Source organism: Pocillopora verrucosa, chromosome 2, assembly GCF_036669915.1.
Source record: "Pocillopora verrucosa isolate sample1 chromosome 2, ASM3666991v2, whole genome shotgun sequence".
Taxonomy (NCBI): domain Eukaryota; kingdom Metazoa; phylum Cnidaria; class Anthozoa; order Scleractinia; family Pocilloporidae; genus Pocillopora; species Pocillopora verrucosa.
This window is the reverse complement of record NC_089313.1, coordinates 17,337,399-17,363,714: the sequence shown is the minus strand read 5'-3', so window position 1 is coordinate 17,363,714 and position 26,316 is coordinate 17,337,399. Positions and strand designations below refer to the sequence as shown.

Below are 26,316 nucleotides of genomic sequence, written 5' to 3'. Positions count from 1 at the left end.
TGACTCCATGACCTTAATGTTATATTCAGGGAAGATGAAGTAAGGACAAGTTAAATGTTAGTCATTTTTAGGGGTAAAAAGGTTAACAGTGCTGTTACATTTCATTTTTGTTTTCATCAAAGTATTCTCTCTCTCTCTCTACATTTTTATTATACTGTATGTCTCTCTTCTGTGAAAAGCGAATTTTTAATCTTTGTACCCATCTGCAACTTTTATGCTTGAATAGAACATGTCAGTTGTAGGCGCATATTATCAACCCAGCTCAGTATCCATGTTCTTCATACTGTTCTCCATACATCTCCTAAGGGGCTGACAAGGAGAGTTTTGTGGAACAATCAAGAGCTTCTTTTATAGGTGAAAGGGGGAAGTGAGGATTCCTCAAACAATACACAGAGGAACCTCGATTTAACAAGCCTTTGTACAACAAAGTCCTCAGCATAACGAATGATACTCTTCAGCTCGGCTAAAGTTACAGTAAAATGTGTAGGAAAGAAACTCGATATAATGAACCTCTATATGATGAAATCCTCATTATAATGAACTTGATTCAGAAGCCCAAGTGTATGATATACCCCATTATAATGAACAAATGTCAACATGTGACAGAAGACAAATGCAAGCAGACTGACAATCATTTCTCTGTTTTCCAGTGACTTCCACTGAAATCTGTCCTCTTTGCTTTTAAAACTAGGTGCTGTAGCTATGTACAGACCTTTATAGTGTTCTGTAGCCTCATGTAGACATAAAAGCTCAAATGTTATTTTCAGTAATCATTCCGATCCCAAAATGCTGGGTAGCTACACTACAAAAAGAAAAAATAAGGAATAAAAATTTTAAAAAAGAATTATCATCCAGCCTTCGATATAACAAACAATAGGTTGTTTTCTGCAAATTTGTCAGAGGTTTTCGATATAAGGAACCCTTGATATAACAAACCCTCAACATAATGCGCTGATTTCCCCAGTTCCTTGACACTTCTTTCAAGGTTCCCCCATACAAAGACATGAACAGAAATACGAGCAAATGATAGGGGGCCACTTTTAGTGCTTTTGTTTCAACAGCTGCCTGGGCAGGAGCTCTTCTGGCTGGGAAGCCCCTGGTGGTGTTGCAAGTATAATAACCCTTTAACTCCTTGAAGTGATAAGCATCTAATTTTTTCTCAACAGTATCACCCCCAAATCAAACATTAAGCTCATGAGAATAAGGGAAATAATCAGAAACATAAGAAGCCCTTGATTATTTGACAAGTTCTCCCTGCAAGGACCATATGAAATGTAAAGAGAATGGTATGGAGAATATACAAAGTGATGTTAGGGTGTTAAGGATTAACTGGACTCAGCTTTGTTGACTCTCTTATTGACCATGAGCAAGCACGAATTGCTCTTTGGGGACATGAAAATGATGGCCATGAAAAACGAAGAGTATCATACTATTCTTGAACAGATGACAACCTTTGGGTTTTACAATTGTTTCTGCTTATTATTATTAGTCTATGACTTCTGTTTGAGCGCAGTACACAGATACTCTAGGGATATCAAGCAGATGCTGACTAGGAACAAAAGAGCTTTCAATCTTCAACTGTTAAACTCTCACTGCAAAATCCTCACCAATTGATCAACCCACGAGTAATCTCAATAATTTCTTAACCCTTTAACTCCTAAGAGTGACTTGCATCTAATTTCTCCTTACAATTTCACCCCTCAATCAATAATGAAGGTTGCGAGAATAAAGGAAATGATAACCAAGTAAATAAGTTTATGGTTGTTATAAAAACTCTCCTTGTCAGGACTTCAGAGAATATCTAGAGAACAGTGTGGAGAATATGTATACTGATGTTAGGGTGTAAAGGGTAAAAACTTTGATAGATGAGAGACTTGTGACTCGAGAACATAGCAAACAATCAGGGACCATATGTTGCTCCCCAAAGTACTAGCAATAATCTGACCCAAAATTACTGAGGGAGGAAAGTCAATCATAAGAAGGGATATTTTTGAGAAAAATAACTTTGAATGTCTCAGCATACTACTGATTTCTTTACAGTATACATCAACTTTTTATCAAACACAAAAAAGTCAGTATGCCCATTGTAAAGGAAATGACTTGTACTTTTTCTAGTTGGTAGGTGTACAGAAAAATAACCTAAAAGTTAGGAAATAAATAAGCTAGGAACAACATTTGTGTAGTTTATGTCAGTTTGATCAATAAATGCAACAGAAAATGTATCCCTATTAGCCAATTAATTTATTCTTCCTGATAACTAACTTCTATTTTTGGTTAGGAGTGCAAGGTCAGTTGTTTGATAGATTGATAATGATGGGATTATTAGTCTGCCATCTCTGCAAAATCTTTTAAAAAGAACCTTTTTTATCCCCTTCCAACCTGGTGGTAAAATATTTTTTCTATCTCTATTATATTTTTGCAATGACAAACAACTATATTTTGCAATAGCTAAGTATTACCTTCATCTGCCGAGCGTTTCTTACAATTTTGTGTAATCAGATCTGGTGCTTAATCAATCAGGATTCATAAGGTGATGTTTTTCTTTCTTCTGATTCACTGAGCTAGAAATTCAATTAACATTATAAGGAGAAATTCCTTTTTGATTGCACTGAGTGAAAAGGTCAAATCTCATGATTCCATGGAGTGATCAGCACATAAATCCCCCTTAAAATTTGAAACTTTTAACTGGAGGGCATTGTTTTGATGCCTGAGAAGAATTTATTGGTCCAGTACCTGTTTGTAGCTGGACCATCAAATCAAAACAATGTCTCTGAAAATGAAAGAAAACTGGGCAACCAGATAAGCTAAAAAACTGTACATTTTAAGAGGGGTCAATAATAGAAGTCAAGCTAGTTTCTCACGAAACACATTATATTGGTAAAAATATGTTGAAATGTGCATATTCAAAGTCTTTTCTAAGTTTCTTTTGCTTTATTCTTCCATTTGGGTTCTTTGCAAGGCCTTTTTTTCTCTGCATGTTCAGTCTTTTCTAGGTTTGCTTTATTCTTCCATTTGGGTTCAATGCAAGGTCTGTTCTTTTTCTATGATGTTCGTGGCCTGTCTTTTGTAGATTTTCAATGCTCTAAACTGAATTATGAGCCTTTTGAGTTCCATTAGAAGTGATCCTTGTGTACGTGATAAAATTACAACCAAGCCATTTGGCACACTCAATCTCTACACTTGGGGAACCTTTGTAATACTCCAAACACTGATGAATCTGGAACTTTTTCACACTCTGCTCATCAGTTGAACTCACTTTGTTCATAGTGAAAAAGCCCTAGAATTTGCAAGTAACTTTCAGGTCAAGTCCTATGCCATTCCATTCCCAGCCAAGATGACAAGTCTAATAAGGCAATGATTGGCACAATTTGGTTCTGTTCAATTTGCTCTATGATACTTCAAATTCACCTGCATGCTAAATTAAACGAAGTAACCTTTATGTTCTCATTTAAATCTCAACTGGGTAAGTGGAATTATACAGATTTCAGCTTCATAAAAATAATACTGTACTGAAATTTCAACTTACTTAACTTTGGCACATAATGCATGAGTAAACATTCTCCTCAGAAACTCTCCACGGAGACTTTTCTTTGTAGACGATATCCTTACGCTTTGCCCAACTCATCCAATGTACTTCCATCCAAAGAATTGGCATGAACTACGCAGGTGTTGAGTTTTTGTGAAAGAGACGACACTGTTGGTGATGGAATTATCATCTTAGCCACATACCGACCAACGTGGTGTGTTTACGGCTGGTTATGACAGGCCAAAAGGAGCAATATTCAACTCATCCAATTTTATATTCGATTTTGTACTTTCTATTCAACTATGAGTTTGATATTCAACTTTTATTCAACTTTTATTCAACTTCCAACATGTTGTTTTATATTCAACTCATTACTTGATATTCAACTATGTATCTAACGTCCAACTGTTTATTTGACATTCAGCTTTTCATTCAACATTCAAATATTCATTTAGCATTCAACTATTCATTCAACATTCAACTAATAGTTAATCAATTAGCGTTGAGCCCTCCCTCTTTCTGTTCAGTGGTCTTATCAGTAAACAAGTAACCTAGCCCTAGCCCAGTGCTGCTCGGGTGTGCTCGAGTGCTTGTTTTCCCGCGCAACTTCATCGTTGTAAAATATGGAGGAAAACCTTCGTAGATCATCACAATGCTTGAACCAGGCAAGCCAAGTAGTTCAAGCACTTGCTGCAAATAGCGGAGGAAATGTTGCTGCTGTTGTAAATGATGACGAAGCCTCAACAAGCACAAATGCAGCCATGTCAACAGGGACAAGCTGTTAGTAGAGCTCGAGCGATGATGAGCCAGTCCACCGCCAGAGGATTTTACTCGCGTTTAAACAGTCGAGAGCGCCTTTGAGCCACTTCGTCCTCTGTGACTACTCCCGTTAAGTCGAAGAAAGCAAAATTCGAGAGTAGTAAGGTATTTGAGTTTGTATTGGTGAGGTTTGACGATGAGGGGGAGGATGGTTACTCGGATAATGCTCTATCTGACAGCTTGGTGTTGACTGATGAAAGAACTGTCTTGAGAGGCTTTGTAACGCTCAGCTCGAACGATAATGAGCAGGCAATCAGAAAGGCGTTGTCTGATACTATTCAGATGAAGTATCCTGCAGTTGCAAGTGAGGACCTAGTTTTCCTCAAGGCAAACAGGAGAAGATTGACGAAACCACTTAATTGCCATGAATATTCGTATAAACAAGTGAAATCACTGGCTGGTCAAGGTGCCATTAACGTCAAACTGAAGAATTGCCTGAGCTTTCTTCTCAACAGTCAAAGTTCAGATAGCAGCAGCTTGAATGATGAAGAGTTCAGAAACCATGCACTGACCAGACCTACATCCACTTTATCAGAAGCACAAGGCCCCCTGGTTGACAGCAACCACACACAAAGTAGACCAGTATCCAATCAACCACTTACTGAAGGCCAAGAGGTTGACAATAGTGATGGTCTCAGTACAGTTACTGGGCTTGGTAATGAAAATCTGAATGCAGTCACTGCAGAGAAATTGTTCAATCTGGAAACAGCCATGGCAGAGTGCATCAGCATCTGTAAGGAAAACAATGTCTGCAATCCTGTCGAGGTACTGAAATGTGCCCAAAAGTTGATTTTACAGGGTTGCCCTTTTGATGTACTTTCAACAGAAGAGGCACTTGATGGTGAAACTAACTTTGTATGTATAGACAGGTTTAATGTTTTCAGTTCTGCAGCTGAAGAATTCCACTATATTCAAAACCTGAGACTTACTTTAGAAGTTTCCTACTATGGAGAAAAGGCCCAGGATGCAGGAGGACCAAGGAAAGAATTTTTTAGACTGTGCCTTAAAGAAATACAGGAGTGACTGTTTGAAAATGGACTTTGTGACTTATATGGACTTATAGCCCAAGAATATGAGTTTGCAGGAACTATTATGGCCTTGAGTATTCTTTAGAATGGATCAGTTCCACGGTTTATCCCTGAAGAAATTTTGCAGGAGACTTTTTTGGGGGATCCCCAGAATCCATGCATTGTAGAGCTTTGCAAAGGATTCATGAAACTTGGTCTTTATGACATTGTAAGAGCCCTACCACTCTTTCTTCACCTGCTATGTCCCAGTGAAGCTAATCAACTCTCCAGACGACAGTTAATGCTACTCCTCTAGCCGTCATTCTCAGCGGAAGGGTCCAATGCACATAAGTATGAGAATGAAGTTTTTGCTTCATTCTCCAAGTATGTCCGTGAGGCTGCTAGTGGAAGAAGAGGTGCAATTACTCTGGGTAACATATTACAATTTGTAACAGGGCTTGATGAAGAGCCACCTCTTGGATTTGAATTGCAACCTAGCATTCAATTTGTTTCAGCAGCTGAAGAACTAAAATGGTCATTTGTTCCTACAGCTACTACATGTAGTAAGACTGTTTTTAATAAGGGGTTCCCATAGTCTTAATTTAGTCCAGCAGAGGAGGACCTTTTTGATGTGTTTGACACAGCATTTGCAAATAATTACTTTGGACCTATATAAGGCAACTAAATTTTGTATCTACAATTTGTGGCAAAAGTCATGGTATACCCTACCAATTCTGCTCCCCCCCCCTTCCCCAATTAAATGGGCATGGATTTAAAAATTGTCAGCAATTTCAGGCAAAATGGTTTTTTTTTTTGGGGGGGGGGACTGAAAGTAACTTGATGGAGATTAAGTACAAGATTTCTGTACATTATTTTGAGTGGAGGGTTGTCACCCACCTAGAAACAAGAGGCTTGCCAACTACTTTTGCCTCTTATTGTAGTTATCCATAGGTACATGTATTTTTTACTTATTTGAATTCACTTTGCCACCTTTACAGCCTTACAATTGTGAGGTTGAGTGGTGACTTCTATATGATACTTTACAAACTTTTTAAATACAGAAGTAGATTAATCACAATTAATTAATCTCCTTAGGTGAATTTTATGGCCACTCCCTTGTTCAAAGATCACAGAATTTCAATGGCATGTGGTTGTCATTTTGAGTTCTGTCAAAAACAATCAAGATAGCTCTTTCTAATTTGTTTGACTCCTTGGCAGGTATTTACTAATAATGAACACATTTTAGTCCTATCCAAACTTCAGTGTGAAATCAAGTGACATGATTAAAAAAAACTTGTCAGCGATCCTTTTAAGTTTAAAGGTATTTTTTATGAGATATCTTGGCCAGTAATTGTAATGTACATTCACTATAAATGACTAGTGAAATTCCCCCCCCCCCCCCCTTAAAAAATTGTGTGAGGGCTGTGGCTTAGCATTGGAGTACATGTTTGGGTGTCTGAGAAAGGTAATTTTTTTAAGCTGCCTAAAGTACTGTTCCCAGTACAAGTATGGGTGCTACTTTGGAGCCTACTGAGTAAAACTATGTGGCATATCATTAAGCAAAAGACCAACCTTTCTATTGGCTCAGAGGTATAAAACCTGTTACAGGACATTTGGAGAATACAACAAAAATATTGGTGTATTCTACCACCATCCAAGTTAGTTATCACAGGGTTAAACCTATAGAAAGTGTGGTTGATCACTTTCGTGAAATAGCTAGGTGGTTAACCATTACTGGTATGTAATTTCTCAGGTTTTTAGATAATTTCTTGTTACTTTCTTTAACCTGAAACTTTCATCCACAGTTTACTAATTTAAGTTTATATTAATGTTCACAGTACTCGATCCATGTTCTTAACCCTTTAACTCTCATGAGTGACCAAGAAAGAATTTTTTCCTGACAATATCAATAAAATATCAACCAGATAAGGGATGAGAATAAAGAAAAATATCAATTTGGGGATAATTTGTTGATCCAAAACTAAATTCTATGAATTGATATAGTAAGAATTGTATAGTTGACAGTAAGGAGAATTACAAATTTGATTTGGGAGTTAAAGGGTTAACCCAAATCCATCTGAGAGAAACATACTTGTGATTGATATTTCACATACACATGTTGAAAGAAATATTGTTAAAAATAGGTCCGCAATGCATACATGTGTGGCTTACAAAATTAAGCTGCTTATTGGTGTCTGGTGTCTCATTGGGTTTCTATTAGAAGAGCTAATATCTGATTACCATTAGATAGTTTTCAATATTGATCCTGTTCATCAATAACACTAGACAACTAGCATACAAAAGTCCTGAAATGTTCATTCTGAAGATGAGAGTTATTGGCCAAACTTTGTTATGGAGGTCTCATTTTGACAACAAAAGTTGCACATGTAACCTGAGGATTTAAGGAACTGAAAAAACATCAGCATAATTTCCCGTAGTGGTCTGATAGATTTAGTCATGATTATGTCTACGTAACAAAGTGGAATTGACTTCTGAAGTTTGTAGGTTGATTGTCTTTTCCAAAGCAAATGATGTGAAATGAACTCTAGGGAAGAATTTCATATGAATATTTTTGACATTTTGTGTACCAGTACACAAAGACAAAACTTTGGAGAAGGGCAGGGACATTCGGGAAATGGTGTAATCTACTCTAGAAGCCATTGGGAGCTTGATTTGGTTTGAATGTATGACTAATTTTAGACAATACATACATGTAAAGTAACATAATGCTGGGTGTAGGTTTCTTTTGTCCATTAGGGCATAAAGTTCAACTTTCAGTTGGTTGAGAGCAAAACGTTTACTATAATTATTTTATTTAGGTTTTGTGGGACTGTATTTTCAATAGAAAACAGAAAAATTTAGTTCAGGTAGGTAGATATGAGGTTGCAAATGGAAGAGTCTAGGGAAAAAAGATAGGTGCATTACAAGATCAGAACAAGAGCAATATTTTAATGAATCATATGTTGAGTTAAGTACTCTGAAGTAACATTACATTCACGTTGCTAATAATTTTTAACCCAATAAGATTTATAATCTGACCTGAAGGTTTTATTTAACAGAAAGTTCAATAGAGATAGAGTGTCGCCATAATAGATTTCAGAAACAGTACTCAGATGCATAACTTAAACACAGCAGGTTCAATGTATAGGCAAGTGCATGATGGTATCATATGATTTAAACTACCAGAAGCTTTCAAGTTTTCTTATTATTGAAATTGTAATTTCATGCCAGTGAGTCTACCAAATTCAAGTTATGTGGAGAAATGAATGGGTGAACTTGACATCATCATGCAAATGGTCGACTTGACATCATTATGCAAAGTGCTAATCTACCGTACAAAAAGGTCCAAAACAAACATGGTAAGCAACTGAACTTCATGTATCACTTTGTGTTAGAGCATACAAGAGGACTTGTGAGACCTGCTTCACTCCCATTTGTCAGAACAAGATTGAACTTCTGGTACCAATCAAAATTCAGAATGACTGTGACAGTTTGGAACTGATCTGTTAAGACTGAACTTTTAAGGGGTCTACAGATGTGATTAGAACCTGGGTCTCTGAGGATACCTGATGGTTATCTAATCCACATCAAGTAGCTCTAACTTTTAACTATAAACGTAACAAATGTCAGTTCCATTGAACTGTCTTCATAAAAACTCAACAAAGTCTAAGCAAAGTTAATTAAAGTGTACTTAGATATTCCATATAAGCAGAAGTAAATTTTTCACAAATAACAAATGTTGAGCTCATAGTGTGTGTGCAGTTTAAAGTATTAAAAATTTACAGGTGCTTATCATATGAGAAATCGTGTTATTAATTTTCATAATGTATACATAAAAGATACACATTCACAGGAAATCAACAAACTGATGGCAGATAAATTTGACAGTATTGGCTAAATGAAGTGTGTGCCATCAAAATTTGTCCTTCAGCTGAATTCTTACTCAGGAATGCAATTTGTTAGTGTTTATCAATATACATAAAAGTATCCAAGCTTTTGTTTATTTTTGTCAGCTACTGCATGTATCAATCAGAACAACCTACTTTGTGTAAATCTGATTGGTTTCTAATGTGATCTATTGTTGCTGAGCCTAGTTTATATTATTTTGTACATGAGTTATTACTTTTTCACTAATGATAAATGAAAAAGGTACTTAGCTATTTTCAGCCAATCAAAAAAGTGTAATTTTTCATGTAAATCAGTATTGTGATGAATTCACCAAACCAAACAAGTAACTGAAAAGGAGTTGTAGTCTACCAAATAAAGGCCTAATACACATGTATTGCCACCAAGTATAGATACCAATGCTTATCTGAACCATTATGAAGAGAATCTAGAAGACTGCCAAGCTTGAAGGAAGTCATGAAATGTTAAGGTCTGAATAATTCTGGCCATAACTTGGAAAACATAATACTAATCACATTTCAGTTAACATTAAAGCACTAGGCTCCTATTCATATTTTAATAGAAGCAAAACCACTCTGTTACTGAGTTTCAATGGATTACTCCCCAAAGTTTGGAAACAATCACAATAGACATTTAGCACCATGCTAACAACAAACCACAGTTTCAGGTTAAGCATTAGATGTTTGTGACTTTCATTGGTTTAGCTATGTAAACATGAAAGTACAATTTCATTTAAAGAGGCCGTCAAATTGAATTTCCAGACAACAGCATTGCTTGATTTTCTAATGGCAACAAAAAAGTCCTATTTTCACTACTGGCTAAATATGGTTTATTCTATTTGTATTCAATGACACATAATGCCATGGGTGGCAGGGTATTCTGCAGTTTGACCAAAATTTTATCTTTGCATGTACTAAAAAGACTGGTTAAGTAATTTTCTTACTGAGCATATGGTATAGACAGAAATTCAGGATAAAAAATGTTCCAGTGAATGACTCACATGAAATGTGACCACACAGAGAGTCAATAATGACTCCAAAGTTTCAAGGTGGCATGACCTGTACTAAAGGTCCAGACCATGAAATGTTGGCCAGTGAGAGCACAACTCCATGCTGTAATCCAAACTTAGAAGACAAGCCGACTGTAGGAAAGCTGGCGTGTGAAATCTAAGCAACAAAGATGAATGAAAAACTAGATAAAAAAACGATCTTGGACAGCGTGTTACAGCCACCATTGCAAAATGGTTGCTTTCTGAAGCTTTGAAGCTTAGGTAACTTAGCCAACCATAGACTGGAACCTATCTTCGAAAATAGTAAACCATGTGACAAGCGCTCTGTTCACTGTGACAAATCCAGCCAGGAATAAGTATCTTGGATCATGACATAGCGTGGTTTACACTTCATGTAAACCACACAAAAACAGTTACAGGATAAACCAATAATTGCATGAAAACTTAGGCAAATGCAAACACAAAAAACAAAGTTTATTTCCAAAAGAAAGCCTAGGTGAACACAATTATGCATCTAGTTTCATTCTGATATTGACGTTGGTTTAACAGTCTCTTCTCTCTACATTCTGCTGATTCATTTGCAATTTTTTGTCTTTGATACTGAGATTGGGTTGCCAGCCTCTTTTTTCTTGATTCAGAAGATTCATTTGCACGTTTCTTTTCCCTGTTCAGAAGCTGCTGGACCAGCCTCTTTTCCCTAGATTCCTCACTTCCATTTACCCTTCTTCATTTCTCAGATTCATGTCTAGCAATCAATTCTTTTTCTTTTTCTTCTGGCGTTTCAGTTAAAGACTTTTGCTTCCTTTTCATATGTTGTGTTTGGTTTCTTTTATTTCTGAAAGGCAAATGTTCAATTTTTGGACTCTCACGAACGTTTTGCAAATCAAGTTCATTATCTCTGACAAAGACACCTTTAATTTCAAAAGGAACAAACCCTATTTGTAAGCAGGAAATGTTCAAATATGATACAAGGTTTTCAATTCCTTCAATGGTAAGCAAAGTACATTCCCTAAATGAGTGGGGCATCCTATGCAAATCCCTGGAATGAGCATCAAAAATTTAAAGCTTTGCTCTGAATTCTTAATCACTGCAACAGTATTTATTCCAATTGTTAACAAACAACAATTGTAGTTAAGTTGACAATTTGAAAACACTTCTGTCAGAGAATTTTGAAGAGACATGTATGGCCCATTATTTGATGTCATGAACAAACTTCCTGTTAATGACTCACTATATTCTAATGTGTATACATTATTGTAAATTGAAACAAAGCATGAAACATCAGTTAAAAGCAAGTAATCATTTGTCTGGACAGAACATCTAATAGAAGTATACAAATTATTTCCAATGGTAAGAATATTATTCAAAATGGAAGAAGTCCACAAATTGATATCTTGATGATAAATAATAGCAGTAAGTGACATTGCTATACATTGCTTACCAGCATTTTCACCAAGGAGAGCTTCATTTCCTTGATTGTAGTCAGCACATATTGTTCTTGTTGGATCGATGACATCAAATATTGTAGGGCCTGGATTTTCCTCTACATCATTTGCCTGCCTTATAAGCAATGGAATATAGGCATTGTAGGAAATCATTTGTGAAAACCAAAACATCACATCATTCCACATTTTGTGTTGTCCAACAACTTGTTTCAATACTGGCAAGTAAAATAATTTAAATAGAACATCACAAACATTAAACTCCAACAATGATCATTAAAACGTGATAAGATATCCTTAGTTTTCACGAAATTGTCACGAGAGCCAATACTTGACCGGTATTGTTCAATCGAGATTCCCATACTTACTTTTTCGTTTTGAGATAGCCTCCGTGAATTCTCAACAGTGCAAAGAGAAAGCAACTGCAATACAACTTATTTCACTTTCTGGCACTTTCAGGTGGCTTCAGACACTTTAAAACACTTTCAAACGCTTTCAGACACTCAGTGGTGCAACCCGCACCGATAGATCAAGCCGATAGTTGTTGGCTTGTGGGAGTGCAATAACTCCTTTCAGTGTGGTACAACCCGTACCGAAGATTCAAGCAGTTAAATATTGTCTTTTAAGAACGTAGAGGCTCTTGCACAAGCTGGGTAAAATTTCCGCACAGCCCCATACTATTGTAAAACAAATCTGTTTTCCCAATGGCAATCTATTGTTTTTGTCATTGTTTTCTCTATCCAAGAACTGAATGCATAATGTAGTATGGGGCTGTGCGGAAATTTTACCCAAGCTGCACTTATAACACAAGCCGGGTCTGAATGTGTTGGCTTGTGTGAGGGGAACTAACTCGTGGTACGATCACCTGAAAAAAATTACTCGAGACCACGCTTACAATTAAGATGGCTGACTCAGATTAGTACGCCGTACAATACTACGATACTAGACCAGGTGACAGGCGCTCGACTCTCGTGTTAAATAAATAAATAAATCCGATCGTGCCATAGTGTGGCTACACACTTTGTGTAAGCCACACAAAAATGTTAGGTACCTTGTTTGTCACCACTGAGTAAATAGGAATAAGTTTAAAAGTACTTTTGATCATTCTTAACCATAAGTTACTTCACTATTGTCAGTTAAAGTTTGAAAAATTATGGTTCCTTCCATACAATAAAGTTCATAATTAGGAGGTAAAAAGCTGTACTTTGTGGTTTTGGATCACTTTTGTTATGATTCAAAGTAGCTCACTATAGAAAGTCCTCTTAGAACAGTCACAAAATTTACATCCATCTGAAGTGAGCCAACGTGTGACTTGTTTCCATGAGTTTGCAGAACTGTGGTTGAGATTTTGACATTTTTTCATAGTGACACTGCCAGTTTAGGTGTTGATGAATTTTACACCTACACAAGAATAAATAAAAATAGAGGCTTAGTTTGGCCTTTTTCTACACATAAAATAAGGTATTCAATTACTTCCTGAGAGAATAAAGCAGTCTTAACAGCCAGTTAAACAATGTCATTATTACTAAGACTTATGACAGTAATTTCAGAATGGTATTTTAATAGACATAATGTCCCAAAAGGTTTATTACATGTGTGTGTGACTAGGTCCATTCTTTCCATGACTAGGTTTAGAGCTTGAGTGTAAAGATCAATACCCAATTGTGTGGACATTGTTAGAGGGTCAACAACATCCAACACGTAAGACTCTAAGATATCCTTGTTATCTAAAGGAATTGACTCAACAACAACATTGTTATTTTCTTCTGAAGAAGAGGGGCCCTCTGGATCATAGCCATATAGCTGAACATCAGCTGGCTCTTCATCAATATCCCCATGTGCAAGTGGATTGTTAGAATGGATCATGCCATTTATCCACATTTGAGATGGAGTCCAATTACCCTCAGTACTTACTGCATGGTTGTTGAAAGCTTCGGAAAATTCATTTAAACAATGATTGATTCTGGGGATGAAAATGGTATGCAATACAAAGAGCTGAATCGGATCCTCCACATTGAGAAGCCCTGATGATTCCATAGCATAAAAAGTATAGTAAAAAAGGTGACAAACGCATCGGTACACCTCTCTCCAAAGACGTTCAATCCTTTGATTGTGAGTTGAGGGACCAGCAATGAAACTTGCCCTCCCTTCTCCTCGATACTGCACCATTGCATCACACACGAGTACGTTCTCAACTCCCCGATCAACTCGTAGCCTTGATGGCCAACGGTCACCATCTCTGCTCACGGTATTCAAAAACAAGTTCAGTACAGTCTCAGCTAAGTTGTTTGAACTACACCTTAAATATATAATACGTCTTGAAAACCCATCTATACAGCCATGAATGACGAGCTTCCAGCGTATTAACGAGTGATGGCCATCTAAATGCCATAGAGAGTTGGGCCATGGTACCCAGTAGACTCTTCTTGAAACAACAATTCCCCATCTCAAGGCTCTGTTCTGTGGGTCCAGGCGAGCTAAACATTCCCTTAGCCTTCTCCTTTGTACTCGCAATCCTAAGGATCTTAAGTATCCTGTAAGATACACTTGTCCACTTGTCGCTCCATGTTCACGTATATAACCTCGTACAACTTTGTCTAACTCGTCGTCAGACAGTTTACTGAACGATTTAAAGTCTTCTAAACCATAGTCTTTCATTCTCCTTGATACAGTCCAACGAGACACTCCCAAAATTTCCGAAATTCTAGTGTAGCTAAATCCCAAACTAAGGAAGTCTTCGAGCAACTCCGCAGAGATATCGAAAGCTGGCTTACCAGCCCCATCACTTTTTACCTTGGGACAAACATTATTTGCAACTGTAGTTGGAGATAAAGATGCTAAGGCTAAACATTGCCGCAGAGCAGATGAGACATCATAGAAAGCTGATGAGAGATTATCTAAATATTCTTTGTCATCTGCGCTGATGTTCGGGCTGCTATCTCGGAGGGTACGAAGAAAACTAACTGTTTGATCGACCACGACAATATTCTGCTCCAAAATTTCATGATCCCCTTTCGTGTGAGAAACCTGGTCAGTTTTATCAAGGACAGAGGAAAGAAACCTTGGCAGGTCAAATTCCACATCGAAGTCGATAATCGTGTCATCGTCCTCATGGGCTGTTCGCAGTGCAACAGACTCAGAAGCTGCAGCCATGTTTGTAACAGGCTATGTTGCCCTTGACTGGCTAGATGTATTAGGGGCTCAAGCATAATTGATTGAATGAAAATTTGATTGTTGAATGAATAGTTGAATGTTGAATGAATAGTTGAATGCTAAATCAATAGTTGAATGTTGAATGAATAGTTGAATGCTAAATGAATAATTGAATGTTGAATGAAAAGCTGAATGTCAAATAAACAGTTGGATGTTAGATACATAGTTGAATATCAAGTAATGAGTTGACTATAAAACAACACGTTGGAAGTTGAATAAAAGTTGAATATCAAACTCATAGCTGAATAGAAAGTACAAAATTGAATATAAAATTGGATGAGTTGAATATTGCTACATTTGGCCTGTCATAGCTGGTTCTCTCGTTTCCCGCCCTTTTAGCTTGCTTTCGGTTTTTTAACAACCTCTTGCTTTTTTCTCTTCCTTGACAAATCAAATTTGACTTTTTTTTTCTCCCAACTCCGGTATAATCTATCTCGGTTTGAACGAAACATTAAAACAGGGAACAGACAAGCGTGGATGAAAACGGCGAAAGAATTTTCTCAAATTTGTCGTCCCTCGAAAGACAACATTCTAGAATCTGAAATGAACTGTGGGATATAGGTCCTCGATATTATTCCTAATTAGGCGCCGCAGGATGGAATGCTTACGACTGATTATCATAGCAACAGAACATAGAACACAGAATCCTGTTTTGAGACACTGGGTCGAGTATTTTAATTAGTTGTCACGTGATCGCATGTGCACTGGCTTTGCTTTTCGGCTGTTGTCGATCAGAACCAAGAGATTTTCAACTAGGTTTACAACAAACGTATCCGTGAATTGAGTCGTCGGATTGTCTGCAAAGTTCCCAAACAGATCCCATCACATCTGCCAACAGTCGATTGCTCAAGAGTCTTTTCATCGGTCACCGCTGCAAGGGACTATCTACAGGGAGGATGTCTTCGCAAGACCGGAAGTACTTCCGCTTTCGTTTCTTCCGAATTCTGGTTTTACTTATCCTGTTTACATCTCCAACGACATCTGCAACGAATGGGCTCAGCGTGCCAGAAATCTGTCCTAAACTAGAAAGGGCCTTGAAGCCATCCCAATCAGACGACGAGCTCAACAAATTACTTATCAAATTCCTGGCTTCAGTGGAATGGCAACAGTTATCTTCCTTTGCCAAACAAAACCTCCGAGGACTGATCAAGGGCATACCACCTAAAATTGCAAATTCTGCAAAGGGAAGTCTTGTTATCGTGTCTGTGCATTTAATATTCTTAAGTAATAACCTGTACGAACAGGCTGTTATCTTAACTGAAGACTGCAAGCAGCATCGGGATAAGTTCGAAGAGTTACAGACAGAAATGGGAGTTGTACAACAAGCGATAAAAACAAAATTTTCCTCATTGTCAAAGAGCATCGACTTTGCCACGATGTACGAGCGAATCGAGGAAGTAATAAAAATCCTGGATGATTTTCACAGAAAGCTCGAGGAGATAACTAATGACGTAAAAAAAAGTCTCATCAAAAGTCAACATAATAAACCCTGGGCCATTTGGTACATTGTTGCTGCGACAGCCGCTTGTTCTAGTTCCTTTTACTTTACCTCTTTGTGGGTAAGAGGTTTAACATGTGTAACTTCCACTGGAGTTATTATTCAGTCTTTCACGAGTTTTTTTTTACTTGACAAATGCAGTGAAGAACTGAACCAGTTGCAGAACGAAACGAAAAAGCTAAGGCAAGATTTAGCCGGCAATCGAACTCAGCTTAGACTTCAACTTGCTTGGATGAAAGGTAAACTTAATCACTCACTGCCCGTTCATTAGCTACTTGATCGAATAAGAAATTCTCTCAACACTGGCCCAGACTTTTAAAGATTACTGACTCTTTTCCAACCCCCCCCCCCACATGTTATTCTGTAAACGTATACCATACATTTACTGAACAATTTCTGTGAAACTGACAAACACTTGCTTGACAATCGAAAGCTTTTTTGACTCTATGACCTTAATGTTACATTCAGGGAAAATGAAGTAAGAACAAGTTAAATGTTAGTCATTTTTAGGGGTAAAAAGGTTAACAGTGATGTTACATTTCATTTTTTGTTTTCATCAAAGTATTCTATCTCTCTCTCTACATTTTTATTATACTGTATGTCTCTCTTCTGTGAAAAGCGAATTTTTAATCTTTGTACCCATCTGCAACTTGTATGCTTGAATAGAATGTGTCAGTTTTAGGCGCACATTATCAACCCTCATCAGTATGCATATTCTTCGTTCTGTTCTCCATATATCTCCTAAGGGGTTGACAAGGAGAGTTTTGTTGAACAATCAAGAGCCTCTTTCGTACGTGATAATCAATGTCTGATTCTGGGGCGACATTGTAAGGAGAAACCAGATGCTTGTCACTCTTTGGGGGTAAAGGGCCAATGCACCCAAACAGAGAAATATTTTCAATTCACAACCTGTCACTTTGACTCCTTGAACAATTTGCAATAAAGTTCTTGTAAATAACTGCCAGGCTCATGTAGAACTTTTAGAATCACTATGGAATATAATTGTTTCAAACGGAGCCTTTGCAATTTTCAAAAAGGTATGATAACGGAAACCTTAAATTTAGGCCTTTTTACCAAAAGTTTATTAAGTTCTCGAATTCCATACGAGGAGGAAAAAAAGAAAAAACGTTATGTTCTCATTCGGTTCCTTAGCACAAATACCGCTACACAGTCAAAAAGTGACTCGTGTACCCCCAAAAAATATCATGTTAATACTTTGGATCACTGTCAAACAATGTGGACAAGAGTGCGAGCGTGGTAAGGAATCGTGAATATTCAGGAAATGATTAGTTCAAATAATCAAGAACTGATGAAAAACGTATACATACAGGGAACCTGTGTTCCCGATTGTGTACTTGGATTCAAGGTCTCGACTTAGCGCAGTCTCTGTGCCCAATTCCAGCGTGACTACTTAATGATAAAGTTTTTAAGTTTCAATTACCAGTGCTTACTGTACTCCTGAGCCAAGATTTCACGTTCTACACTTTCAGGGCCACCAGTGGACATTCACATCAAAAGCGAGGGCTGTGAAGATCCAAAACGACCTAAAAACACTTGTGGTTTCGCTAATATCACGGTGAAGAGAACGGACTACTCTCTTCACGGCAGGGGATACAACGTTGTAGTTGTTGATGGCACAACAGGTAAGAAGAAAACTGCCGGGTCATTTCCCTGAAGGCTGGTCTTTAGTAATCTCACCCAGTTCGGCAGAGATAGTTTTAAATTATCCATTATTCCCCCGATATCTTTTTCTCCAGTAAAACAGAAAATAAATGGCAAAATGGTGTAACAGCCTTTTTAAAATTCTTCTTGAACTCCGCTAATTGTTCGAGAAGACATCAAGGAAATTGTTTTTATTCTCATGCAGGTGAAGTTCTCGAAAGTAAAACATTTGATACGCATTGGAACCCCGATGCTGGTGATCACCTTAAGGAATATCTCAACAAGCTCAACGGAAAGTATGTCAAGGGTAGAGTGTAGGGTACAGCATGTATGGAATTGGGTACACTCTAACTTAAAGAAACCAAATGGTTATATATTGTAACCTCTATGCTCCTACCAAATTGCAGCATTGTAAAGCCAGTGTTCTGAGTTTCAGCGGCATTCACTCACCTCATTATGTGTAATGTACTCCCCTATGTGTGTATACAGGCGAAAACTGTCAAAAGCCCCCCCCCCCTTTTGTTATAAAAAAAACGTGCACCAGACAATGAAAGGGGAAAGTGAGGATTACAAATGACACTACTCGTCACAATGATATTCCTGATAGTTATTCCTAACGAATATCCCTTTCGTCCTTACAGTAAAATCGTTTTAGTGGCGATTCAAGATGAAGGTTCATATTACGTAAAATCAGCACTTGACGCTCTCAAGAGACTGGGCGCTACCGACCCTGTACTGCCAGACTTTCGAGGATCCTTTGCGCTAGTTGGATACGCAGGAGTAAACAAACCATCGTGGATTGCACAGAAAACTGCCAAGAGAGGTCTGGGACCAAGTGTGATCTCTTTGAAAGTTCCATTACTACCCCAGCCCCATTAAGATGTTTCTGGTGGGAACAAAGCTATCCTTTGTTTTTTATTTTGCATTTGTCTTTTTGGTTTGTTCTTGTTTTTGTACTTTAGGAGTAAAGGGTTCCAATAAGGGATTTAATTGAAACCTTGCCTTACAACCAGGGTAAGGTTCTTTTACACTGTACACAAGCTTAGTAGCAAGGGTTCGTTGTTCTCGGTTAAGCTTGTGCAATGGGCAATGACTCATTTCTCTGAGTTACCTGTGTGACAAAATGAAAATAGCAAAAAGGCAGAGGCAATCACGGGTAGTCAAAACAAGATAACATCAAAAGATATCTTTCAAAGTTAAACATGCCGGATGCATCTTAAAATTGCACAAATTGCAACAATTTCATTTAGTAAATACACCATTAGCTAATAAAATACTTTCATAAAAACGTACAAAAAAGCAGTGGGGAGAGAAAACTGATTACGGTGAGTCCGTTCAAACATTGACACATTAAGCGCTGAGCGAATATGCAGAACAATGATAAAGCCTCTGACTGTGGCTAAAACACGCTTGGTTGGTCAGAGACACGCAAGTGTCAAATCACAAACCTGGCGTAACGTAGTTACAGGGACTAATCTCCCGCAATTGAAAATATCTTAAAAAGGGCTTGTTTATTTGTGTTTGATTACCTTTAAGGCAATGTCGGTATTCCCTTAGTAAATGTTTTATATTTTTTAACACACAATTTTCATACGAGGAACAATAGTATCATCGTTGTTCTCCCGAAAGTCAAACTTGAATATGCTCGCAAAAGTTTTCATTTTTTGAGCACTCCATCTTTAAACTCCTTACCTTTAACCCTTTCCAGCCTAAAATCAGTATGTATATTCTCCATACTGTTCCCTACACATTCCCTAAGGTGCTAATAAGGGGAATTTCTTTCATAATTCAGAGCTTCTCTAGTTGGTGACCATTTCCTTTATTCTCATGACTTTCATGTGTGATTCAGGGGTGATATTGTAAGGAGAAATTAGATGCTAGTCACTCTTAGGGGTTAAAGGGTTGAAACCCAAACAGATTAGCAGCGGGATATTATTTAGGAAGTCTCTTGGTTAATTTTACATTGTATGGCGTAGTTTTTGTAAGTTAGCGTTAGCCAAGGTCATATTTTATCTTATTTTTCGTTTTTATTCTATTCACATTTGTATCATTTATACAGGTTTCCTTTGATAACAGTAACAGGGGCTATCCTGTATAATATTAGTTATTAGTACTATCATAAACTCCGTTATAATGAAGTACAAAACCCGTTATATCCTTGTTATGATGTTTCTATGTGTGATTTGGGGGTGATATTGTGAGGAGAAATTAGATGCTTGTCGCTCTTAGGGGTTGAAAAGTTACAAACCAAGCAGATTAGCAGCAGGGTATTATTTGGGAAGTCTCTTAATTAATTTTACATTGTATGGCGTAGTTTTTGTAAGTTAGCGCTAGCCAAGGTCATATTTTATCTTATTTTCGTTTTTATTCTATTTACATTTGTATCATTTATACAGGTTTTATTTGATAACAGTTCTTATGTAATGAGGGGCTATCCTGTATAAATATTCGTTATTACTATTATCATAGACTCTGTTATAATAAAGTACAATGTATAAAAAACCCGTCATATCCTTATAATGATGTTTTTATATACCGTAGTATCAATATTGTTAATCTACAGCAAAACTGTGCATTGCATTCCTTCTGTTTAAGTCTTTTTCGAGACGGATTAGCCGAGCCACCCACAAGGCAAATGTGTACATGCACTGCTTGCAAAAATGTAATTGATTCATCAAAAAGTCGCACCCTCTAGAACATACCTTGGGGCTTACAATTAACCCTTACATCAGTATGCATATTCTCCATACTGTTCTCTATACATTTTACATTTAGTTGGTGATCATTTCCTATATTCCCGTGACCTCAATGTGTGATTCACCAGTGGTATTGTGAGGAGAAGTAAGATGCTGGTCACTTGTTGGAATAAAATGTGACAAGAGCTGGGCGGGGAATGTGAGTCAATAAGTACCAAATAACCGCACTGAAGCCAAAAAACAAAACAAAACAAAACAAAACAAACGAACAAACAAAACAAAACAAAAGAAGTCAGTTAATGCAACAAGCAACCACGTAAAAGAGCGATGGAATGGCCGAGCCATAATCACATTATATCAAATAATTTTATTCATGACGTGTTTCAGAGACAAAACAGAGTCGAGTTGCAGAGATACGATTGAGCCAGGTCTTTTCAGTTCTGGTGGCTCGATGGTTGACGATTAAAAACGATACTAGGAAATAGCCAGACCTGTCAAGTAAGGTTGGAACCACAAACATGTGTTAGTAGGCAAAGGCTAACATCACAATCACTTTGAAGACAAAGTCAAATTTGTTAACTTCATGTAGAGATCAATTTGGTCGCAAATTGAAAACTTTATCCCAAAAATTTGATTTTCTTCACGGTTATCTCAAAGTGTTATTTGGTGTTGCTTAAGAAATGATTTAAGAGCAATACAAAAACACTACATTACCTCTTCAGAAAACGTTCTGAAGGATACCACTTGTAAGCCCACGATGTGTGATTCATCTCTTGTAGACTGGCACACCTTGCAGACCTGAGGGATGTAGCAGATCTCGCTTTCTGGCACGAAAACAGAATTCACACCTACAATCACATTAGTTGAAAACTTGTCAGAAAACTTATTAATTTTACACGAAATAAGTATCTCAATCTATCACACGGCAAGGTGTTCCTGAGGTAAATCCTAGCGTTCTGATTGGTTCTTACTTAGTTGTTATTTTGCCATACGGACCGTTGCCACAGAAACGGCCGTGAGCCGTGTGCTTCTGTTAGCGAATGCCAGCAAATTCAAAATCAGCAAGTTTGGTCCAAGTGCCATATAAAAAATTACTAGCTAGCCTTGCTTGCTCGAGCCGTACTGGGGAGTATAAGGCCCTCGGTCGTTTTTGTACGGACCTCGCTAAGCTCGGTCCGCACTACCACGACTTTAAGCCAGTATTACCCCCACACTCCGTTATTAAGACGTTAATACCGAACAACAACTAGCTAATTAACATTGATATACCGCGGTGCTGCTCAATTCGTTTGTATTTCTATTGTATTTAGTAGTTTTCTCCCCGAAATATTAATTTTTTTCCATTCTTTGTACATTTTTAACTCAGCGGTTCGTTTATTGCCCTTTCTGTTGTTGGTGCGCCAGAAGGGCCCGCACAGGCTGCGTTTGAAGTGAGAAGTGGAGGGAATATTCCTGCCCATCAACCTCCACCAATCCATAAACCACACTGGGCCGGCTATTTACACGAGGTCTAAGCCAAACCGCGGTTTTACGCAAGCAGTGGGCCTTACGTACTCTCTATAAGACGGTTGTTTTATTAAATAAATGTCCTCTGTTCCACTGTTAAATTTCGGCCCTCTCGACACTGTTCATAAAAATAAATGTTCAGAAAAAAGATTCTGCTAAATTTAGGATTGTTTAGAGCGCGGTTTTGTATAACGGCTAAACTTTGTTTAAATAACCGTCCCACTGTGTTTCGCCCACGTTATGAAGATAAACAGAAACAAAACAAAACGAAGACAAATCAGAGATCGAAATCAGAAACAAATAACATCAAGGACTAATAGTCTCTACACTGTTGCTGTTTCACACTTAAATGCTTTTTCCTGACGGGATTCAAGGTTACGATTTAACAATCCCACCGAAATAATTTTACTAAAATAAGTGAAATTATTGTTTACTACCTGAAAAGTCATCGTTTTTTGCATCTGCAACCGGGTAACCCAGGTTTAAAATTTCGCAAGCCCCCTTGTCGATAACATTGATACTTTTGTCATCAATTGTTTCCAACATCCTAAAAGAGCTCCGCAGTAATTCCGGAATCTTTTGTGGGAAGGGTCTAACAACGACGCGACCTACAGGGACGAGACGACAAGATCAGCGAACTAGAATTAATTACAGCTCCGAATTAAAGGTTAACTCTGTTAACGAGCCTAATGGCCCACTGATGCAGCTTATTCCAGGTTTCCTACCATGAAAACTAACAGTATTGCTATTTTCCCAGGAAGGGATGAAAATCCAACAAAGGGCATCACCCGGCATTTCGTCAGACTTCCCTAACAACCCACTTGTACCCATTTATACTCATTTGTCCCATTCATACCCTGGGTGAAGAGAGGAGCTAAAGGGATTTTAAGTGCATTAACCCTTTAAAGTGACTAGCGTCTGATTTCCTATTAACAATATCACCCCATTGAGGTCATTATAATAAAAAGAAATGATCAACAACTAAAGAACCTGTTGATTGTTTAACAAATTCTCCATGTCAGTATCAAAAGAAATACATCGAAAAGAGTATTAAGAATATGCCTACTGATGTTAGGGAGTTAAGGTTTAATTGTGAACATTTTAACCTGGTTATCATGAAAAGGTATCCGTGCCTCCTATACCAAAGATATGGCTTATTTATATTATAGAAATGCCTGGAAACCTGCTTGGGTTGTGCAACAGCTCTACTAACTCACCTGCAACAAGGTTGCTTCCACATCGGCCACAACTCAGTATTGGATTGCCACCTTTAACCTCTGGTTTTTCCTAAAATCAAGAAATGAAATAAAAGTGATGTGAAAAAAGTGATTTTCCGCAAACAACATAATGGAATCGACTGTAGTGGTTCCAAGTCTATATTGTACTCCAGATGAAGATGAAAATGTAACCATACTACTATTAAATCAAAACGAAAGTTGACTTCGTAATTTAGTGAGACTAATACGGCTTTTTAAATACTGACCGCAAGACATAATGCTACAAACAACAGGGCACCACCAACGTGAAATTTCACACTAGGAAAAAATGAGCGTCGTTTGAGGCAGGTGCTAATCAACATGATTCCCGTCTTTACTAAAGTGAAAAACGAAAAAGTGACAGTGATACCTCGCATTCTTCTTTCTGTTCCTTCTCAGTGCACCCGGTGCCATTTGAAGATCGTCTGAGCCTCGAACTCTTTCTCCGTCCCTGTCGAACGTTACTCGGCATCTCAGATTTACAATTTTTCCCATCGAAACATTTCTTCGCACCCACATTTGAGTCTACATAACGGTTTGCCAACTCAGACTTATCCAAGGGAAAATCAGTTTCAACCTCGTCTAAGAAGTCACGTGGCTTACTCTCTTCTTTTACCTCGCAGGGAATTTCCTTAACAGCGAAGCCTTGGCCTCCCGATTCTTCGAAATCACTGATATCTTTTGACACCTGGATTGAACTTTTGCTTAGATCACTGTATCCATTTTCTACAGTTTTAGCATAACTTGATGTGTTACAGAAGGAATTCATGTTCGAAGAGTTTACATCTGTCCTCACTTCTCTTTCAACTGGTTTATACGTGTCAAATTCCTGCTTAACTGGTGAAGGCGAAGGACTGGACTGGGGCGTAGCAAACAGAACAGGAGAGTAAGACAGCTGTTCATTTGAGTGGTTTTCGCTGGTATGATTAAAGTCAACTTTCCCAACCGACACCTGGTTGACAAATTTCTTGTCCTCATTTACCTCATTGCGCTTACTTGATAAAACATTTCCGCCATTTCTTGGTGTAAAATCAGAAATCGATTCCATCCCTTTGAAAACGTGCTTCTCGCTCTTGTCTTGACCAACACTTTTCCGCTTGAATTGCGCAAGTTTTGAGGCAGCCCTCTCAACACTAAGAGATACGCCATGGGGAGTGGCTTCAGAGAGTGCCGAAGGGGTCAAATGAGACGCAGGCATAAACCCAGAGATTTTATTTCCTTGATAATTGACAGGCGATGTTTGCTCGGCAAATGGTTTAGTACCAGTGTATTGAACCGGAGTTCTGCTGGGATCAAGCTGTGGAGACAGTCTGTCGTCCTCAAGTGGTTTAGTGCGAAAGTGAACGCCTTGCTCTTTAGCTGGAGTCTCCACTGTGCTTTTGCTCAACTGGCTGAGTGAGCCCGGGCTGCTACCGGAAGGGCATGGATCTAGTTTACGCACAGTTGCAAATTCTTTCAAGGACGACATAGCCTCATTAAAGTTGTTAAACTTTGCAATTCTCTTTCGGACCCATTTGGATATCCCTATATAGATGGTTACATTTTGTTAGGTAAAACTAAGCAGACCTGTTGTGAAGTTCACAGATGTAGTTTCTTACCGTTTGTATACTTTGGAGACTTGTTAAACCGTTCATCTATCAATAGAATAGCTCCCCAGTCTTGCCTGTGAAAAGTCAAATTGTTAGTTACCAGGCCGCTTAGGAGAAGGTTCAACGCTATAGGGTACTTAATTTTAAGCCAGAGAGCCTCTAGTCCGTCGGCCCTCTGAAGCCTTAATCCACCCGCAAACGTAATTATTGAAATAAAACACTCTATTCAGAAACAGATTAAGTGATTATTAAGGATTTCTTCGAGTACTCGCTCGCCATTGTAAACATGCTCCCTTTTTTTCCCTTTCCCACTAACTGATAGCCTAGCACAGCCTAGCTAGGTGTAAGTTAGGTGCGGACTGCCTACAACGAAGTAACCTGACAACAAATAAGTACCAAATAGCCATGCGATCTGTCACAGCCTTGTTGTAATAGTTTCTTAGACTAAAAAAACTTATACAAACGATATGATACTTATCGTCATAGTAGTAGAAGTCTAAGATTGACGAAAGAACTCAGTTTCCGGCAAGCCATTACATTAGTAAAACGGCAAAGTTTAGCCGTTATATGACAAAACCGTGCCCTAAAGAATTCTAATTTTGCCGAACCTTTCATCTGAACATTTATTTTTGCGGGCAAAAGAGAGCCGAAAGCTAACAGTGGAAGGAACCCTCCTTTATAGAAAGCTTGAAGTCCACTGATTGCGTAAAACCGTTGGTTTGGGTTAGATCTCGTGTAAATAACCGGCCCTCCGAGTTTATACCAGTTTAGTTTGCTAGCCTGTTTTCTTTGAGTTCAATTTTAGGCAGTTCATATAAAATAAGACATACTCACTTATGGCGAATGCATCTTCCTAGAGCCTGAAAAAAGCATTAAGATTTTAGATATTTTTGTAATAGATGTTTAATCTACTACAAATATTTCGACATGCGAACGGCGATGTAATAGGCTCTTCTTTCTAGATTAGGCCGACGAGAATGTCAAATCCATTGAATCCTCCGGAAGAAAATTAAGGTATCATCACTCCGCATTGTTTTCAACCGTGTCGCCACGCAAAAAAGGTAATAAACGGTATAGGCATTTGGTTCGAGCCCCAACAGGCGGATTGTTATTTGTCCTTGAGCAAAACACTCAAATCTCACAGAGCCTCTCGGTGCACAGGATAATATGCACTTACCGACTAACTG

General features: G+C 37.9%; 3 protein-coding genes, 1 long non-coding RNA gene and 1 pseudogene across 6 annotated transcripts in view; 2 read left to right on the top strand and 3 right to left on the bottom strand.

Annotated features, from left to right (window-relative positions):
• Window positions 1–4,149: 4,149 nt before the first annotated feature.
• Window positions 4,150–5,813, top strand: LOC131779694 (uncharacterized; annotated as a pseudogene).
• A 4,909-nt stretch (window positions 5,814–10,722) lies between these two features.
• Window positions 10,723–12,484, bottom strand: LOC131779689 (uncharacterized). 2 transcript variants are annotated; one of them, XR_010716681.1, is made up of 3 exons: window positions 12,078–12,484; window positions 11,709–11,927; window positions 10,723–11,102 (listed from the first exon to the last, which is right to left on the bottom strand). It is a non-coding gene; the product is annotated as an uncharacterized lncRNA (long non-coding RNA). The 2 variants fall into 2 exon arrangements; XR_010716680.1 differs by lacking the exon at window positions 12,078–12,484 and having other exon boundaries at window positions 11,709–12,071.
• Window positions 12,485–12,491: 7 nt separating this feature from the next.
• Window positions 12,492–14,878, bottom strand: LOC136279050 (uncharacterized). The gene has a single exon (XM_066162417.1). The coding sequence runs from the start codon at window positions 14,860–14,862 to the stop codon at window positions 13,216–13,218; it is 1,647 nt and encodes a 548-aa protein (XP_066018514.1). The 5' UTR covers window positions 14,863–14,878; the 3' UTR covers window positions 12,492–13,215.
• Window positions 14,879–15,625: 747 nt separating this feature from the next.
• On the top strand, window positions 15,626–20,538 carry LOC131779695 (uncharacterized). Its single transcript, XM_059096266.2, has 4 exons — window positions 15,626–16,659; window positions 17,911–18,063; window positions 18,288–18,378; window positions 18,724–20,538. Exons 1-4 carry the CDS (start codon window positions 15,819–15,821, stop codon window positions 18,959–18,961), a joined length of 1,323 nt encoding a protein of 440 aa, XP_058952249.2. The 5' UTR covers window positions 15,626–15,818; the 3' UTR covers window positions 18,962–20,538.
• Window positions 20,539–20,738: 200 nt separating this feature from the next.
• Window positions 20,739–26,316, bottom strand: part of LOC131792869 (Fanconi anemia group J protein homolog) — a 29,638-nt gene continuing 24,060 nt past the window's right edge. For both annotated transcript variants that reach the window (XM_066162415.1, XM_066162416.1), the window contains exons 29-35: window positions 25,964–25,989; window positions 25,139–25,203; window positions 23,911–25,064; window positions 23,502–23,571; window positions 22,722–22,892; window positions 21,493–21,626; window positions 20,739–21,269 (exon numbers count right to left, since the gene is read on the bottom strand). In XM_066162415.1, the coding sequence (XP_066018512.1) occupies window positions 21,213–21,269; window positions 21,493–21,626; window positions 22,722–22,892; window positions 23,502–23,571; window positions 23,911–25,064; window positions 25,139–25,203; window positions 25,964–25,989 (1,677 nt within the window). In that variant the 3' untranslated portion in view covers window positions 20,739–21,212. The remainder of the gene's footprint in view (window positions 21,270–21,492; window positions 21,627–22,721; window positions 22,893–23,501; window positions 23,572–23,910; window positions 25,065–25,138; window positions 25,204–25,963; window positions 25,990–26,316) is intronic.

Bases quoted from the DNA above. Each gene is read 5' to 3' on its own strand.
- LOC131779695 (XM_059096266.2), top strand. From the start codon at position 15,819: ATGTCTTCGCAAGACCGGAAGTACTTCCGCTTTCGTTTCTTCCGAATT. The intron at 18,064-18,287 runs GTAAGAAGAAAA...ATTCTCATGCAG, and splicing joins AGTTGTTGATGGCACAACAG to GTGAAGTTCTCGAAAGTAAA. The intron at 18,379-18,723 runs GTATGTCAAGGG...TCGTCCTTACAG, and splicing joins CTCAACAAGCTCAACGGAAA to TAAAATCGTTTTAGTGGCGA.
- LOC136279050 (XM_066162417.1), bottom strand. From the start codon at position 14,862: ATGGCTGCAGCTTCTGAGTCTGTTGCACTGCGAACAGCCCATGAGGAC.